We start from the raw sequence: 18,466 nt of genomic DNA on the forward strand, positions 1-18,466 counted from the left end.
ATTGTGGTTAGATAAGGATTCCCAGAAGTATGCTACAATTAATACCCGTAAGGGTTTGTACTAATATAGGAAACGGCCATTTGGGACATCATCAGCACGTGCCATTTATCAGCATCGATGGTGAACATTTTACAAGGTTTACCCCAGGTTGCCATTATCTAGATGGTATGTTAATAACAGGGAAGACCAATAAAGAGCGATTAGAGAACTCAGACATATTCCTTAGACATTTCTCCAAGGCGGGTGTATGTCTTAGAAGGGTAAAACTTGGGTTGTAGAGGGTTACACACATTGGAAGGTAAAGTAAGGGTGATCAAAGGTGCCCCGACTCCCATGCCTGTACGTAGCTTAGGTATTTCCTTGGATCAGTGAATTATTACAGAAAGTTCATATGTAATCTGGCCTCCACCTTAGCACCCTCACATCTTTTATTGGGGAAAATAGAAGCAGCCTTGGAAATGGTCGTGCAGCCAAGACGTAGTCTTCAGGGAAGTGAAGAAGCAGCTGTCATCTCTAAGGTGTTGGCACACTATGGTCCCAAGCAAGACATGATGCTCCCCATGTAGTACTGTGGTAGTGTTGGCTCACAGATGTCCCAAAGGACAGAAATGCCCAATACCTTATGCTGCCTGGATTTTGGCTGAGGCAGGTAAATGTGCCCAGATAGAGAAGCTAAGTTTGGTGGTCATCTTTGGCGTGAGAATTTCCATCAATACCTTTACAGACATAAATCTGTAATAGTAACAGACCACAAACCCCAGCTAAGACTTCTCAAAGAGGACAAGGCTGTGCTGCCCATAGCTTCAGGTGGAATACCATCTGGGAGGCCAAGTAGCAATTGCATTTGTCTTGAGCCACCGCTTGCTGTCAGATACACCACCGGTGGTGCCACCACTGAAAAAGCCGTTCTGTTTTTAAACTTTGTGGGCACTTTTCCGCTCACTGCTGACAATATCAGACTGTGGAAGCAAACATGATCCAGTTCCGGCAAAACTAAAACAAATAGGAGAAACAAAGGGGCCATCACAGCCAGAACTGAAACTTTTCTGGACACGGCAAGACCAGATCACCATACAAGTTAATATTTTATTATGGGGAGGAACAGTGATTTGCCCTGAGCAAAGGTCACTGCCAGACGCAGCATGAACTCCACCAGGGTAATCCAGGGGTTTCCAAAATGAAAATGTTGGCAAGAAGTTATGTTTAGCAGCCAGGATTGAATGCAGACATAGCGTGTTAGTGGAGCAGCGTCCAGAGTGCCAACAAAGACAAAAATTACCATCAGCAGCATTCATGGAAATGACTGGGTAAACCCTGGACTTGGTTATATGTCAGCTATGCTGGCCCTTACATGGGCTCAATGTTCCTAGTTATTGTGGAAACTCACTCAAAGTGGGTGGATGTGCATAGAGTTCATTTGTCAAACACGGGGATGATGATAGAAAACTGCGAGAATTATTTACACCAATGCCAGATACCAGATTCCTCGAAGAGAGTGAGAGAGAGAGATTATTTCAGGGGAAAGTTTGGTGCTGAAACTACAGAAATGACCCTGCATGGGTGACATACATGGCCAGTCTGAGGTCAGGTCCCATGGCATACAAAGTTTGGGTCAGTGAGGTGGGCTGAACAAGCACATGGCCTGCATGAAAGCCGCAAAATTGCAACCGCACAGGAGCAAAACAAACCGGCCCTTCAGAACAGTTGGAAAGGCTATTAGAGCCTGTGGGTTCTCCCCCTTCATTTAGCGTTGAAGGAATCTTGAAGTCTGAGATGGACAGGGTGAATGTTGCAGCCTTGGCACCTTTACTACCTGAAAAAGAGGATGAATTTCTTCCAAGATGGTCTGGGCGAAAGAGGTGGGATATGGTTTGGTTCACACCGCCTCTATCCAATGCTCAGTCAGAAAATTCGGACCCAGTGTGAAAACGTCCCAGGAGAGACTATGAGAGAAAGGACAGGTCTCCATCCCTAGACTTAGACGGAGAAAGATGTAGTGAATTTAATGAGGTCAGCCAGATGGACTTCATGGAATATGAGTGGAACTGTTCATCTGTTCTCTCCTCAGTATAGTTCAGCACAGTCCAGGGAACAAGTCATCTGGACAAGCAGGTTCATTTTATAAAACCTCCAAACCAGGAGAATATGGTTAGACATCTGAGATTATTAAAACCGCGAATATTTCATCTCTCAGATTTCTGAAATGTCAAGTCAGCAGGCTTGGAAAGGGCTTCTCAAATTGTCTCCACAATCCAAGACATAGAACACGAAAGGTGTAAGTAGAACCTGAAAGAGTTGAGTTGTGATGCAGCTTCTCTGGACTTGAGAGTTTCTATATTGGATAGTATCAACAAACAGGATGAGATTTTGTTTTGTGAATTTTAAAATTATTATTACTGTTTTACACATGTAGATTTTTTTTCTTTTGTATAATAAACTTCTGTTCTGTTAAAGAGAATCTGCAGCCTCATGTAAATATGTTTCAATGATTGATCACATGTTAGCTCACAAAAAGTAAACATATGATCCATCAAGTCAGGTTTCACTCAGAGTTAACTTGTCCAGGAGTAGCATCAGGTGGGATCACAACAAGTGTTAAAGTCCAAATCCAGGGCTCAACTGAAAAAAAAACATGTGCTGTACCATCAGAGATAATTTTGTTGTCAAACATGAAATATCCCATGGCACTATTTGGAAAGAAGAACAGGAGACTTACCCAAAGAAAATTCCTCCTATTCTCTGGAATCACCAGACTGGTGTTCCTACATTACATGAGTAGCTATACCTGAAAAGTACTTCTTCAGCTGTAAAGTGCCGTGAGACACCTGCAAAGTACCATCTGAATTCAAGCTGTTTTTCTCCTTTATTATCCTTTATTGTCTCACCTTGAGCTCTTTATTGGGCCCCCATGCATATGTCAAGTCTAATCAACAGCTCCCAATTCCTTAATGTACTCCGTGCCATCTATGCTTTCTACATAGATTCACCTTCATCCATCTTATGATCTTAGTTGGTATTAGGCATATACAGAGGAACCTTGATTATCCGGCATTCGATTATTCAGAATTCGATTAACTGAACAAAATACTCCCCATCCGTGTCCTTCCGATAAGCGAGGTTCCTCTCATAAACAGTGTTAAAACAGTGTACACTTCCTGGATTAAAAAGGATTTCAGGAAAATTAAGTCAACATCTGCTGCTTCTGGAAAGCAAAAGATTTTCAAGCACAGCCATGCAAAGCTTTTACAGAGATAAGAGATGAGGTTTATTGCCCTTATTTGCTAAAAACCTAGTTTTGGAAGAGGTTATTGAGTTTTTGCTGATGGTTGTCTAGCAAACGTTTTGGACTTGGTTTCTGTTTCACAAAGTAGGGAGTCAAAATGAAGCAAATCCTTCAAAGCTACAGCAAAGCGGCAAGATACTCTTGTTGGGGTATTTAAGATCCTAATAAGCTTTCATGTCTCAACTCTTTGACTACCTTGTAAATCCTGAGAATGTGAACTGTGACCACTTTCCAAAGACTTGGAACCATCTTGATTTCCATCTAAAATGCAGTTTTGTTTGGAAAAACTTCAATCGGTCGACAATTATGGGGAGGCGATGGCCCAGTGGCATTATCGCTGGATTGCTAATTCAGAAACCCAGGAAATGTTTTATGGATCTGGGTTCAAATTCCACCATAGCAGATAGTGGAATTTGAATTTGGTAAATAATTAAGAGTCTGATGATGACCATAAAACCATTAACAACTGTCGAAAAACTCTGGTTCACTAATGTCCTTTAGGGAAGGAAACTGTCATTCTTACCTGGTTTGAACTACATGCCACTCCAGACCCACAGCAATATAGTTGACTCTTAACTACCCTCTGGGATGAACAATAAATGCTGGTCTAGCTAGCGAGGCCCTCAACCCATGGATGAACAACAAAAAGCTGGATTCCTGTTTGGGTATCAAGCAGTCTTACCACTTGTTTTTAGGGATGCGTTTTATCTTTAATATTCACCAAAGAAGCCTGGAAGGTTGTGTTTCTCTTCACTACAGTACAAAAGGGAAGCAGGTGTTTGCATCCAAACATTTATACCATTAACATTTAAATGACTTATGGAGTAGTAGGGCCTCGATTAGCACCATATTCCTTCTTTCACATTTGTAATGACACTAAAACCTTTATCAAAAACAATGCTTTCACAAGGGCAAATCTAATATATCATATCTCATCTTCATGTTCCAACTCTAAATAAACCCATGTCCAGAAAAGAGTTGAACAATGCCCTACATCTGAGAAGGTTCTCCAAACTCTTACTCATTAAAAAGATGGCAAACTTGCCCTCAAGTCTAGTCTTCAAATTCTCATCAAACAACCTTGCTTACTTACTTACACATTTAATTCTGAGCTGTCACTTGTTAAAATTGCAATATTTGCCCTCTATATATTGTCCCATGCTCAAATAAAAACTCACCATGTGGTCAACTGCTCTAAGTCTGATTTATTTGCAATTTTCAAAACTGGAACTTCTCGCCTTCATTCTTCTTACAACCAAAAGGCTTTCCAAGCCTTCAGCTTCACTATATTGCAGCTTTATAAGCAGATAAAACAAGGTATATGTTAAATCCAGTCATACAAAATGGAAACAGACCCTTTATTCCAACCCAGGCAGAACAAAATCCCAAAATAAAACCGGCCCACATGCCTGCTTCTGGCTTATATCCCTCAAAACCTTTCTTATTCATGTAGTTGTCTAAGTGTCTTTTAAATGTTATAACTATTCCAGCATCCACCACTTCCTCAGAAAGTTCATTTCATGCATGAATCACCCTGTGTAAAAAAAATTGTCCCTCATGTATTTTTAAAATCTCTCTCCTCTCACCTTAAAAATATGCTCCCTAGTCTTGAAATCCCCCCCTCCTAGGGAAAAGGCACCTACTATTAACCCTAACTATACCCCTCATGATTTTATAAACCTCTATAAGGTCACCTATCAACCTTTTTACACTCCAGTGAAAATGGCTCCAGCCTTTCTTTGTAACTCAAATCTTCTAGACCTGGTAACATCCTGGTAAAATCTCTCTAAGCCCTCTCTAGCTTAACAATATCTTTCCTATAACAGGGCAATCAGAACTGGAGACAATACTCCTGAAGAGAATGTAAGAACGTTAGAAATACGAGCGTTAGAACGTTAGAATAGGCCCCTCGAACCTGCTTTACTATTCAATAAGATCAAAGCTGATCTTTTCATGGACACAGCTTTACTTAGCCACCCACTCACCGTAACCCTTAATTCTTATACTGTTCAAAAATTTATCTTTGCTTTAAAAACATTCAACAAGATAGCCTCAACTGCCTCACTGGCCAGGGAATTCCACAGATTCACAACTATTGGGGCGAGAAAGTTCCTCCTCAATTCAGTCATAAATCTGGTTCCCCTTATTTTGAGGTTATGACCTCTAGTTCTAATTTCACTTGGCAGTGGAAACAACCTTCCTGCTTAGATCTTATCTATTTTGTTTATAATTTTATATATTTCTATAAGATCTCCTTTCATTCTTCTAAATTCCAATGAGTATAGTACCAATCTACTAAATCTCTCCACACAAGCCAACCCTCTTAACTCCAGAGTCAACCTAGTGAACGTCATCTGCAGCCTCTACAGTTCTAGTACATACTCTTTCAAGAAAGATGGCCAAATCTGTACACAGTACTCCAGGAGTGGTCGCACCAGCACCTTGTACAGCTGCAGCATAACCTCCCTTCTTTCAAACTCCATCCTCTTGCAACGAAGGACAATGTGCTATTTGCCTTCTTAATTATTTGTTGAACCCACAAAGCAACGTTTATGATTCATGCACAAGGACACCCAAGTCCCTCTGTACAGCAGCATGCTGCAATTTTTCACCATTTAGATAATTGTCCATTTTACTGTTATTTCTACCACAATGGACCTCATATTGCCGACTCTTGCCCACACATTTAACCTATCTATAATCCCTCTGCACACTTTATCACTCATCTTAGTGTCATCTGCCAACTTTAACACGCTACACATGGTGCCCAACACAAATAACTGACTTAAGAGGCTTCACTAATATCCTATACAACTTCAACATGACTTCCCAATTACTACAAGATTCTGCAATGGTGAGAAATCATGGTAGATAAGGTCAGCCATGATCATATTTTATATTGGAGCAGGCTCTTCTGCTCCTTTTTCATGTGTTGTTTCATACATGCAACTTGGTATGACAAACATGAATTGGTTCCACACAAGAAACATTTATTCAGAGCATTAAAAAAAATCATACAATACATCAAACTAACCTGTCTCACAATGCAAAGTACTGCTGCTGTCTTTCAGAATGGAACATGATTAAACCAATTCGGCCAAAATTAATTTTGCCGAACCAATAATAGCACACAAACTTTGAAAATTTTGACACAAGTAGAAACCAAGGAAAAGTGCTAATCTATGATACATGACCTCAGTTTACAGCTGGATAGGGCACATGACCTTTCAACAGTGGATACTATGACTCAATGCCCAAGTAGATCTTCCTTCATAAGTTTTGGGAAGAAGATGGGGAATTAAGTGTCAGAAAATTTGAATTCAATTTGGAGGTTAATAGCTGATGGAGTTGGGGGCGGGGGGTTGATCTGTCCAAAATTCTATTTCATGCAACACAAAGGCTTCTTGTCAAAGGTTAACCCAACAATCTTGGCAATCCTTTGTGTGATAGATGATTTACGTGGTCTGTACCTTTCATGCTTCAACTGAGAAACATGTGAATTTTGAAAGACGCAAATTGAAATCTTAGAAATTTAATCTGTTATTAGGGATAATTGAGGCACCATAACTTTAAGTTGTGGTAGAAAACTCTACAGTGAGAAAACTTTCATTTGGTGAAATTATTTGTGCTCCCCGTATATCTATAAGGTATGAAGTAAACAACTGTTCACAACAGGAAAGAGAAAACAAGAGCAGAAAAATGGGAAATTATTGGACCCCACTCCAATTTCACACAAACAAGAATCACACTTGGCATGCAGATTAACACACATCCAACAATCCCATGCACAGCAGGGCTCTGACCCTCATTGGTGATTTTGGAGAATGCACACTGATTTTTAATTTTTTTACAAACAGACTCAACAGGCCAGCTGGTACCTGTTTAATGTATCACAGAACTTGTTGTCAGAGATCAGCTGATTTCTCCACGGAGAATCTCGTCTATGAGAAAGAAAAGAAAGCTTGAAACTAAATTCTCACTATTGTGGATGTGTCAAAGGATCAGGACCAACATAAACGTATCTTCTCCTAAAAGTACGCTCCCAATAATCACAATTGGGAAGTTACTGAAGAATTGCAAACAATGTTGGCTACTCCACAACTTCTTGTACAATTGGGGCATAAACCAATTTTATATGATAATTACCAAGTACCAGTCCAGTGTATTTGTTTTAAAAAAATTGTTATTGTACATAAAATATCACAAAGTAAATTCTAAACTTCAAATGTTCATAAAATAACTTATTTCAGGTACTCAGCTCAAAATATGCCACTACTGAAACCGATGGATTCTGCCATTTTGCAGGCTGCAGTGTCAGGTTGGTGGCAATACACATCCACTAAAATACTGATTCACAGCAATCAGTCCCTGTCCTGTCCCCCACATACTGTAATTGGCCACTCTGCCCTCTTCTCCATCCCAACACACTGACATCTACCCCTCTTTCCTCCATCTCAATAAACAATGACTACCCTGTCTTTATCCCCTCTGCTCTCATAGCACAAACATCAGCCTTCCTGGTTACACACACAGTAGACAGCTCCTCCTCCCTTCTACATGTACGTTATTCAACCTCTCTTAACCTCTAAGCTAATGTCTATTTAAGAGAAACATTTCTGGAGAGTTATACAAGGAATAACAGCAATAAGGAGGCAATTACTGGTGATTCATAAACAAAGCCTCTTAGTAGGTACGTAATTTCAAAATTAAAAGTATTTGCTAACTAACTGCTGTGCTACACTACAACAGTCACCATAATACTTCAAAAGTACTGTATTTTCAAAAAAGCATTTTCTGTTCTTTTTTGTTTAACTTAAAAGGCAACATCAGAAATTTGTTTCACATTCTTTCTTTCTTGCCAGCATTGCTTAGGTTCCGCAAAAGACAGAAGAGAATAAACCCAAATCCCTGGTAACCCTTAGGGGTGTTTGAAAGATGATTTTTGTCATGAAATTCAAATTTAGAGTTGTAAATTGAAAAGATTGCTTCTTAACAATATAGATATAACTTTTAATATAGATATAACTGATAAATATTATGATTAAAAGAACAAAGAATTCTCCTTAAAATGTCTGTCCTCAAACCTGAAAAATGAAAAAGGAAGTACAATTGCAAGCCAAGAGACAGGGATGTAGTCTAAATGTGGTATATTTTTGTATGTTGCCTGCTATGGTGTATGAAGGAGGCCAGGGTCTGCAGGGTATTCAGGTTGCAACAAAAGGTCAGCTCAGATTATGTGATCACTCCTGTGGTAGGAACTGATTTACAACTTCTGATTCAGGGAAGGCAAAACTACCACTCAGCTAAGCTTAACATGATGAAAAACAAGAGCACCACATAAAGCGGTCAAAATAAAATATAAGTACAGCTTCATTTGAAGGCAGTTCCAACTTCTGTCAGCTGGACACAACAGAACAATTTCTTTGATGTGAAATTTCTAGGTCCTGTTTGCTCTAGATCAAACTGTTTTGTTTTATTTTTAAGTCACTGCCCTTTCCTCATAGCTTTCCAGTATACAACAATAAAAGAAGGAACAACTCTCAGGTCAAAGCCGATCAAAATTACTCCCTGGATATCTGTCTGATATCAGAAACTCATGTTCTGAAGGAGGATAAACCTAAATTCCTGGTAAATACAGAGTTTTGAAAAGCTACCATCTCAGACCTAAAACCTTAACTCTGTTTCTCTCTCCACCAATGCTGCCAGACTTGCTGAGTTTTTATTTCTGATCTCCAGCATCTACACATTATCTGAGGACAAACTCACATCTTCCTGCTCACTGCAGAACATCTTAACAATTAACAAAGCATTGTGTTGCAACAATACTAAGGCTTTAATGTCTTTTGTCCTGGGTTTTTTTAATGAAGAAAAGTTGAGACAGAGGTATTGAATGGTCTGCTCAAAGCCAATAAAGTAAACAACTTGTGAGGCCTTGGTTTTTTTTTTAAAAAAAAGAAAATTGCAACAATAGAAGCAGCCTGAATGGGTGGGGTCAAGCTCCCATTGAAGCAGAACTTTTAGCTTTAGCTTTCTGTAGTTTTTGGGGTCTTGATGGGAAGTTTTTATTTCTTCCTCTGTTAAAGCTAAAAGCTAATTCTCTTTCTGCTGCGAGAATTACACGTGAGACAACCTATTTTTAATGAATCTGCCTTTGCCGAGGATCTATTTATGGAATGTTACTAAATTGGAACAGTTAATTAATTGTAGTTAACATATATGTTTTGTTTAGCATTTCAATACAATTACAGTTAAGCCATTTTTTCTTTTATTTTATCTGTATTTTAACTGAAGTGTCAAAGTAAAGTGTTTTATACCTAAAATTGAGTAATTTGATCAATCACATTGCAGCTGGAACACAATGCCTTGCACTTAACTTTTAGAATAAGAAGAAATTAGGATCAAGGCTCTCATCTTAATATATTATTAAGGGTGTTTGATCTGGTCTTTAACACAGTAAGCTGCATACCTGCATTACAAATTGCTATATGATCTTACCTGGAAATTACTGGCGATTTGTTGCCATTTACAGTGTTTGATCTTTCCCAAGGCTTTCTAGTTGTTTCTGAAAATAAACGCATACATTTGAATCACAATATGGTTTTTCAAAAGTGAAATTGTTTAATCAAGGCAATTTGCTACAAAAGCTTCAAAGGTAACAGCCTAGAGGTATCACCACTGAACTATTAACCCCTAGACCCAGTAATATCCTGGGTCATGGGTTGGAATTCTGCCACAACAAATAGTCAAATTTGAATACAATAAAAATCAGGAATTAAGAGTCTGAATCCATTGTTGATTGTTGGAAAAAACCCATCTGGTTCATTAACGATCTTAAGGGAAGAAAACTGCCACCTTACCTGGTCTGGCCTACATGTGACTCCAGACCTATAGCAATAAGATTGATTTTTAACTGCTCTCTGGACAATTAGGGATGGGCAATAAATGCTGGCCTAACTGATGAGACCTTCATCCCATGAATGAATAAAAATGAGAAAAATACCTCCATAATGGGAAGGTGGAGAGATTGATTGTATGTTGGATATGTATCAGTGAGCTACAAGCTGGAATTTAGGCAGGAGGTTCACATTCCAGCAATCCAAGGCCCTCTGTTCAATAACAGGTTGCAGCACTCACGCTCATTATAGATTTTCATGTATTTACTCTGCATGCATTTCTCTGTAATTTCCCTGCATATTTGCTCTTCTATGTCCTTTTCACTAGTTGGTGATCTGTCAACTGCCTACATAACCGTACCATTTTGTTCCATTGTTCTAGCTAAATCACTTCCATCCTTGAAATATGCGCAATGTTACAGCACAACTTGTGAATGAGTAAGGTATTTCAATCCAAAATTTCCAAATTCACACATTTAACTTGTCAGATGTAAACTCTAGAAGCTGCTCTCAGATTGTTTTCCACAATAACAATGAGCCTTACCATCAATCTCAATGCAAAATCTGGCCTATTATATTTCTCTTTACAGCAAAACATTTTCAACCTGGATTTGAATCTGCACTGTGTTTATGTGGACTCTGATTGGTGTAAGTATTTTGCCATGGAGAATGGACTCATTTATGGTTATTGACAGTTTACTGCCAGGCTTTGTTTAAATTTTAACCAAGTTCGATGCCGCATTAGAGTGGAAAAGCCTTTCATCAGGAACGATGCCCAAAACATTGATTTTCCTGCTCCTCAGATGCTACCTGACCTGCTGTGCTTTTCCATCACTACTCTAATCTTGACTCTGATCTCCCGCACCTGCAATACTGATTTTCACCTCGATGTTGCATTGGTCAATCAAGGGAGGACTGATGCTAGCCAGCTATCCAACCACAGACAGTGATGAAAAACATACAGAAACCAAAGGCTGGAATGTTCTTTTAACTGGGTTTTTGGGAAAAAGGCAGTGTTGCTCTGGAATGTGCTAGGAAAGGTTTTTTTGGTTTTGCTCTCTTCAGTTATTCTCCAGGTATCACATTGATGAAAGTCATGGGAAAAGAACCCCAGTCTATAAGATATTAGGAAAAGTCTCCAGAAGCCTGCATTGACTGAAGACTTCAGAATTCAAGCAAGATACGGTCCTATGTGTCTGTAATAAACACATTGAATTTCATGAAGGCTTTGTATTCACTGTTGGATCAATTATTCAACTGACAACTTACAATTCTTTTTCTTAAATTTATCCCTTGACTGCCTCTGCCTATCAAAGACTAGGGGTGGGTGATCAAAGAACTTTGGACTTAGATCATAGATATTAATTAGATTACTTTCTGATTCATCGGTGTTCTGCTAATGTTACATTGTTAATAAAGCTTCAAAGTTTAAGTTATAAACTTGGTGTCAAAGGACTGTTATTTGTAAGGTCTGGTTAAGAAGAGTTGAGCAATTTTGATGGGCGCTGAATGTTTTAATTACTCTGTGTTATGAATCCGGTGTTAGCGAGTCTGGTTTGGTATTTCCCTGCACTTTAGTATTAATACATGCAGTTTTCAGTACATGCAAGTGCACCACTCTGCAAGCTCAATTGACAATCCTGAATTAGTTGTCAGTGCGTTTCTTCACACTCAAAGGATTACCCAACAAATAGTGTTCAATTGCAGAACTGTGTCTAATCTTGGACACCGCATTGAGAATTTTATAAGCATGGGCTGGTTGAGTACAGTCAGTACCTTGTTTTGTTCTTTTATAAACAGTTGAAGGCAAATACTGTCTGATTTGGCCACATCTCTTTTTGGAACAAATGGCCTACATATTTGACACCGGCACTGAAATCTGTATAGCTATTACTCATTGTGTGACAGGCAGAACATCTATTTGTCTTGACAGCAGCAACCCGTTAATGGCGACCACTACTTGTGTTTCAAACACAAAGAAGCAATCTCAGGAATATGAGCAAGGATAGAGTCCATTAAGGCATGGAAGAACATCCTTACATCAGCTGCAGATTCAAATCTAGCAAACTATCATCCACACTCAGAAATATGCAAGGAGTGGGAGGCTTCAGGATAACTGGTAGCACAGACGCAATGTCACTGGACCAGTAATCCAGAATCCCAAGTTAATGTTCTGGGGATATGGGTTTAAATCCCACCAGAACAGATGGTAAAAAATGAATTCAATCAAAATATGGAATTAAAAAATGTTGGCCTCATCAAACCATGTAATCACTGTTGATTGTTGTAACATAATACATATATAATAACAAAATAAATTGTCATTCACTAATGTTCTTTAGAGAAGAAAATTGGCCATTCTTGTCTGGTCTGGCCTGGCCTACACATGATTCCAGATCTAAAGCAATTTGGTTAACTCTAGGGATGCGCATTGTGTTAGCCTAGCCAGTGATGTGCTCATCCCTTCAACAAATTTTTTAAAATATTCCATCGAAAACACATTTCTTGTGGAATTCAACTAAGATATTTGCGAAAGATGGGAATCTTTTTCCCAGAGGAGTAATGTCAAATACTAGACAGCAGAGGTTTAACGTGAGAAGGAGAAGGTTTAAAGGAGATGTGTAAGGCAACATTTTTACACAGAGGGTGATATATGCCTGGAACATGCTACTAGGGAGATGATAGAAGCAGATATGATAACAACATCTAAGAGGCATTTAGACAGACACATAAACAGGTAGGAAATAGAGGGATATGGACCATGTGCAGGAAAGTGGGATTAGTTCAGCAAGGCATTACTGTTGGTACAGCCACAGTGGGCTGAAGGGCCTGTTTCTGTGATCTACTGTTCGATGTTCTATGTGAAATCTTGTCCTTCAGTTCTTGTCATTTGTTGCTCGGATATTAATCTTTAAAAAGTATCAGACTCCATTACTATCATAACACAAGCAAGCATGAAGATTTCAGCAGCAGATTTGAAGCAAAATGGGAACAGCAAAATATATCAGCAAAAAATAATCCTTGGCAAAGTGCTGATATGTGGTCAGGAGATCTACGATGGCATATTTCATGCGCAGAAACACTAACTCATTACCCAGTCTATTGATTTTACAGAAAATTGTGGAATTTTCAGCAATTGTCTCCATCACTGAGCAACTGTCAATGTATTAAGATTTACATGGAACATGGGCAGCACTGGCTGGCTAGCATTTATTGCCCATCCCTAGCTGCCCTTGAACTGAGTGGCTTAGTAGACCTTTCAGAGGGTATTTGAGAGTCAATCACATTGCTCTGGGTCTGGAGTCACATGTAGGCCAGATCAGGCAGATGTCCTTCCCTTAAGGACATTAGTGAGCCAGGTGAGTTTTTCTGCTAATCGGCAACAGTTTCATGGTCATTAGTAGATTCTTAAGTCCGAAGTGTTTTTTTAAAAAATTGAATTCAAATTTCACCATCATCAGGACATTCCCCAAACATTAGCTGAGTTTCCGGATTAACAGTATAGCAATAATACCACCAAGCCATCACCTCCCCTTATGTGGATAAGCAAGGTGTAATAAAGAAAAGATAACTTTACATATGGCAATGGATAGGTTAGGTAATTGGACTAAAATTTGGTAGATGGAGTTTAATGTGGATAATGTAAGGTTATCCATTTTGGTTGGAAGAATAAAAAGGCAACTTATTACGAAGAGAAATTCCAAAGCACTTCAGTGCAGAGGGATCTGGGTGTCATCCTGCATGAACTGCAGAAAGCTAGTATGTGGGTAAACTGTTAATAAGGTGGGTGAATGGAATTTTGGCATTAATTGCTAAAGGAATGGAGTATAAAGGTTTGGATGTGTTGCTGCAACACTCTACAAGGCATTAGTGAAACCGCACCTGAACTATTGCACAAAGTTTTGGTCCTCTTATTTCAGAAGGGATATAGTTGTTTTGGAGGCCATTCAGAGGAGGTTCACTAGATTGATTGCAGAGATGAGGGGATTGTTTTATGGAGAAAGATTGAGTATGTTAGGTCTATATTCTCTGGAGTTCAGAAGAATGAGAGCAAATCTAATTGGGGGATGTAAGATGATAAAAGGGATTAACAAATTAGATGTAGAGAGGATATTTTTTTCTTGTGGGGCAATCTGGAATGACAGGTCATAGCTATAAGATAAGGGGTAGCAGATTTAAAATATTGATAAGGAGAAATTACTTCTCTCAAGGGATTGTGATTCGTGAATCTACCCCAGAGTCTGGTGGAAGTTGGGACATTGATAGACAGATTTTTAATTAGTAATGGGTTGAAGGGTTATAGAGAGCGGGCAGGAAAATGGAACTGAGGACAAGATGAGATCATACTGAATGGCAGAGCAGGCTTAAAGGGCTGAATTCCTATTCCTCATGTTCTTATGAGAACACAAATCTATCACCAAACCTTGGAAAACAAAAAGCACAAGGCAAAATATTACAGGTTATTAATTGACAGTCAAAAAGTGTGGAGCTGGAAAAAGCATAGCACATCAGGGAGCATTGGAGGAGCAAGAGAGTCAACGTTTTGAGCATAAGCTCTTCATCCTGCTCCTTGGATGCTTTTTGCAGTGCCACACTTTTCGACTCTGACTTTCCAGCATTTGCAATCTTCACTTTCTCCACGTTAATAATTGAGCCAACTAGTTGTTCATACCTACCTGATGTGGTTACTGCAGTTGGGGCTTTCATATTTGAAGATTCAGATTCTTCCTGTTGAAAGTAAATAATTGAAAGATAATACGTTTAAAATTATTACTTTGTTATGAAGCAAAAATGGAAAGTGCTCAAAATAGGTCTAATTGTGACTGGTTTGTATAAATTAGAATTGATACATAAAACTGTGAGTAATAAACTCTATCTAAGACAGCAGCCTTTGTTTAAAGTACTTTCTCACAAAGCAGTTGTAACCAGCTGCTTGATATTGATTCAACTCTGACTCAGAGGCTATGAGCACAGACCTGAGACTTGGGTAATAACGACTTCGATTAAAATGTACTTGGGAGAGACGAAAGGAAGAATTACATGTTAAAATAAGGTGAGCAATGGAGATCTGAATCCAACATCACATGTTTCTACTTACATTCTTCTCCTCTTTTGGGTCTGGTTCAGGAACTGAACCTTTCTCAGCAATCCTCCTCCTGAAGGAAATAAAGAAGTAACTCCATAATTTAAGTTCCACATACATAAAAACAAGGAAGTGAATGAGATATTGAGAACGAAGAACTATGCAAGTAAGAAAGTGAACCTAGCAAACCAAGAAGATTGGCCACAATACTGGGGAAAACTCTTTGGTTATTGCCTTGTATCTTATGCCATTGGAAACAGAGCCCTTACTAATACAAAACAGAAATTCATAGAAAAAACTTAGCAGGTCTGGCATCTGTGGAAGGAAAGCAGAGTCAATGCTTCAGGTCCGGTCACGGATGCTGCCAGACCTGCTGAGTTTCTCCACCAATTTCTGTTTTTGTTCCAGATTTCTAGCATTCACAGTTCTTGGTTTCATGATAGGAATCTTTACAGCACTGGCACGTCATCCTAGATTAAATGTTCAAGTGTTGCATGGAGCTTCACAGTTAGTGTTCCTTCCACTTAGAGAAGAGTGACAGTGAGGATATTGGTGTACTGAGTCATGACACTGGTCTGTTACGAGTTAGAGATCTCATCGACGCAGGTCAATATGCAAGAAATAAAATGAGTGGACCTTTTATTTTAAGCCTGCTCCCTTATTCGGTAAGGTTTTGGCTGAATGTATGCAAAAGCCTCAGTACTCTCCATTTTCCCAATGACCCAAAATCTAGGCATTATAGTCTCAAATATGTGATGAACTTTGTATTTTACAAACAGATTGTAATCGTGAGATTTCCCACTGAAGCAAAGTGAAACAACAGAGAATTCTGCAAAAAAGGTAATAACTGAATTTGCTTTGTATTGCATCGTTTCTGAGTGACAATTCCCCATGGTCCCTTAGCCTTTTCGTTGGCACAGATTGTGCAAGCTGAAATGCCTACCTCCCCGATTTGGCTGTGTTGGAGATGGAAGATGAAAAATTAAAAGGGTGAATATTTCTTTACCAAAAGCCAGAATTCCACCAAGCAGCGGAATCTTCTTCTCCCTAAAAATAAGAGTGTGTCCCAGTTAAGACTTCCCCAGCAAGCAGCAGAGATTATGTTGAATACTGAGTCACATAGACAGATAACCGAGTTAAGGATTATGAAGGTCAGGGAGAAAATAGAGTAAAGGTCACATCAGATTAGGCTCAAGAGGCTGAATGGACTACTCATATGAACATGTGAATTAGATGCAACAAAAGTCCATCTGGTCTCTCAAACCTGTTTTGACATTCAGTAAGGTAATTGTGGCTCACAAACAAAATTCCTGTCTACCTCCATAACCTGTGACCATCTTGTTAGTCAAAGATCTATCCAAAACTGCCTTAAAAATGCTCAATATCTCATTTCTGTGCCTATTTCTTAATATCTTATAAGTTGCTATGATTATTTAACAACTCAATTACCACGACAAACTTGATCGTTGTCAGTCCTTTATAGTTTAGCCATTCCCACATTATAGTCTTGCTGAATATTCCTGGACTCTAAATGCTCTGAATCTATTATTTATCTTCCAAACTGCAGGCAGATCAATCAACAATAATGATCACTTAGTACGAATCGAGACATTTATTTAAGGAAGGTGTTGGCTAGTGTTTCAAACATGTAGGACTGCTATACTGTTAAATCTCATGTTTTCTTTCATCTTAAGGTTTGAGTAAATTCAACATTCACAACACATTGGTTATTAACAATAACCAACTTTCAATGATGAAGCAAACAGTAAAAGGGAGAGCTCCAGGGTAGCAAAAAGCATGACTACAAATGGTGGCATGATTAAAATCCAAGATTCATCAAAAGAGTGCAGATATTTTTGAGGTTATACAGTTAGAGGTTACCAATTAGAGATAAGAGAGATTGTAGCAAGACAATGAAGAAATTTGAAAATAAGAATGATAACTTTCTCTCATTACCTAAAGTAAATTTGTGATCAACTGCGATTAACTCCAAATTAGTTTCTTTTTATTTAATTCCATAAGACCATAAAATGTAGCAGAAGTAGACGTTTCAGTCAAATGAGTTGGCTAAGCCATTCAATTAGGTCATGGCTGATCTTACAACCTGAGAAAACAAAACTCATCTCTGTATTAAATGGGCCACTCCTTACTCTTGAGATTATGTCCTCAGATTCTAGACTGTCCCACAAAGGGAAAGAAACATCTCTGCATCTACCTGAAGAATTTAAGAACTATGCACAAACAATTTTTATATGTTTCAATAAAGTCAACTCTCATTCTCCTAAAATTCAAGGAGTACAAGCCCAACCTCTGGACCACTAAGCTACCTATTGTTCAGGAAAAAGAGATCACTACCAATGTGAGAGACAGTTCAAGTGAGTATATAGTGTGGGGAATTTGGAGGCAATGTGGGAATCGAACTTGTAAATCTTTCTTTTCTTTTTCCATTTTAAAAGTTTAAAATTCAGTTGTTTAATTGATAGGTTCATAAGGTAGTTGACTCAGCTGACTGAGGACAGCTATCAGCCTGAAAAAGGCCTCAACTGATATGATTACTATTGAAGCTTAACTAGTGTGAGTCACTAAGTAAGCAAATCAGAGATGCAGGGTCAGCTGATGTGCGGCACGGTGGTTAGCACTGCTGCTTCACAGCGCCTGAGACCCAGGTTCAATTCCCGACTCAGGCGACTGACTGTGTGGAGTTTGCACGTTCTCCCCGTGTCTGCGTGGGTTTCCTCCGGGTGCTCTGGTTTCCTCCCACAGTCCAAAGATGTGCGGGTCAGGTGAATTGGCCATGCTAAATTGCCCGTAGTGTTGGGTAAGGGGTAAATGTAGGGGCATGGGTGGGTTGCGCTTCGGCGGGTCGGTGTGGACTTGTTGGGCCGAAGGGCCTGTTTCCACACTGTAAGTAATCTAATCTAATCTAATATAGATGTGCTGTATATGTATGAAGTAATAACTAATAATGATATAGGTTTGTAGTGACCACATCTGTAGCAAGTGCTGGTTGCTTAAGGAATTCTGACTCAAAGTGATGAACTGGAGTCTGAGCTTCGAATATCAGGGAGGGGAGAATTACCTGAATACTGCAGTTCAGGAGCCAGTTGCACCCTTCAGATAACTATCTTGGATTTGGTCAGTGGGTAAGGACCAGAAGGTGCAATTATCAGGGAAGTAGGAGGAATTACTGAAGGAGCCTCAACCCTT

The 18,466-nt window shown here is 39.1% G+C and overlaps 1 protein-coding gene across 1 annotated transcript in view; it reads right to left on the reverse strand.

The window, feature by feature from the left end:
• Positions 1 to 18,466, reverse strand: part of enah (ENAH actin regulator) — a 397,680-nt gene that overhangs the window by 28,852 nt on the left and 350,362 nt on the right. The window contains exons 8-11 of the mRNA XM_060847991.1: positions 15,275 to 15,332; positions 14,853 to 14,904; positions 9,779 to 9,845; positions 7,162 to 7,224 (exon numbers count right to left, since the gene is read on the reverse strand). Coding sequence (XP_060703974.1) covers positions 7,162 to 7,224; positions 9,779 to 9,845; positions 14,853 to 14,904; positions 15,275 to 15,332 — 240 coding nt within the window. The remainder of the gene's footprint in view (positions 1 to 7,161; positions 7,225 to 9,778; positions 9,846 to 14,852; positions 14,905 to 15,274; positions 15,333 to 18,466) is intronic.

Source organism: Hemiscyllium ocellatum, chromosome 3, assembly GCF_020745735.1.
Source record: "Hemiscyllium ocellatum isolate sHemOce1 chromosome 3, sHemOce1.pat.X.cur, whole genome shotgun sequence".
NCBI classification, from domain to species: domain Eukaryota; kingdom Metazoa; phylum Chordata; class Chondrichthyes; order Orectolobiformes; family Hemiscylliidae; genus Hemiscyllium; species Hemiscyllium ocellatum.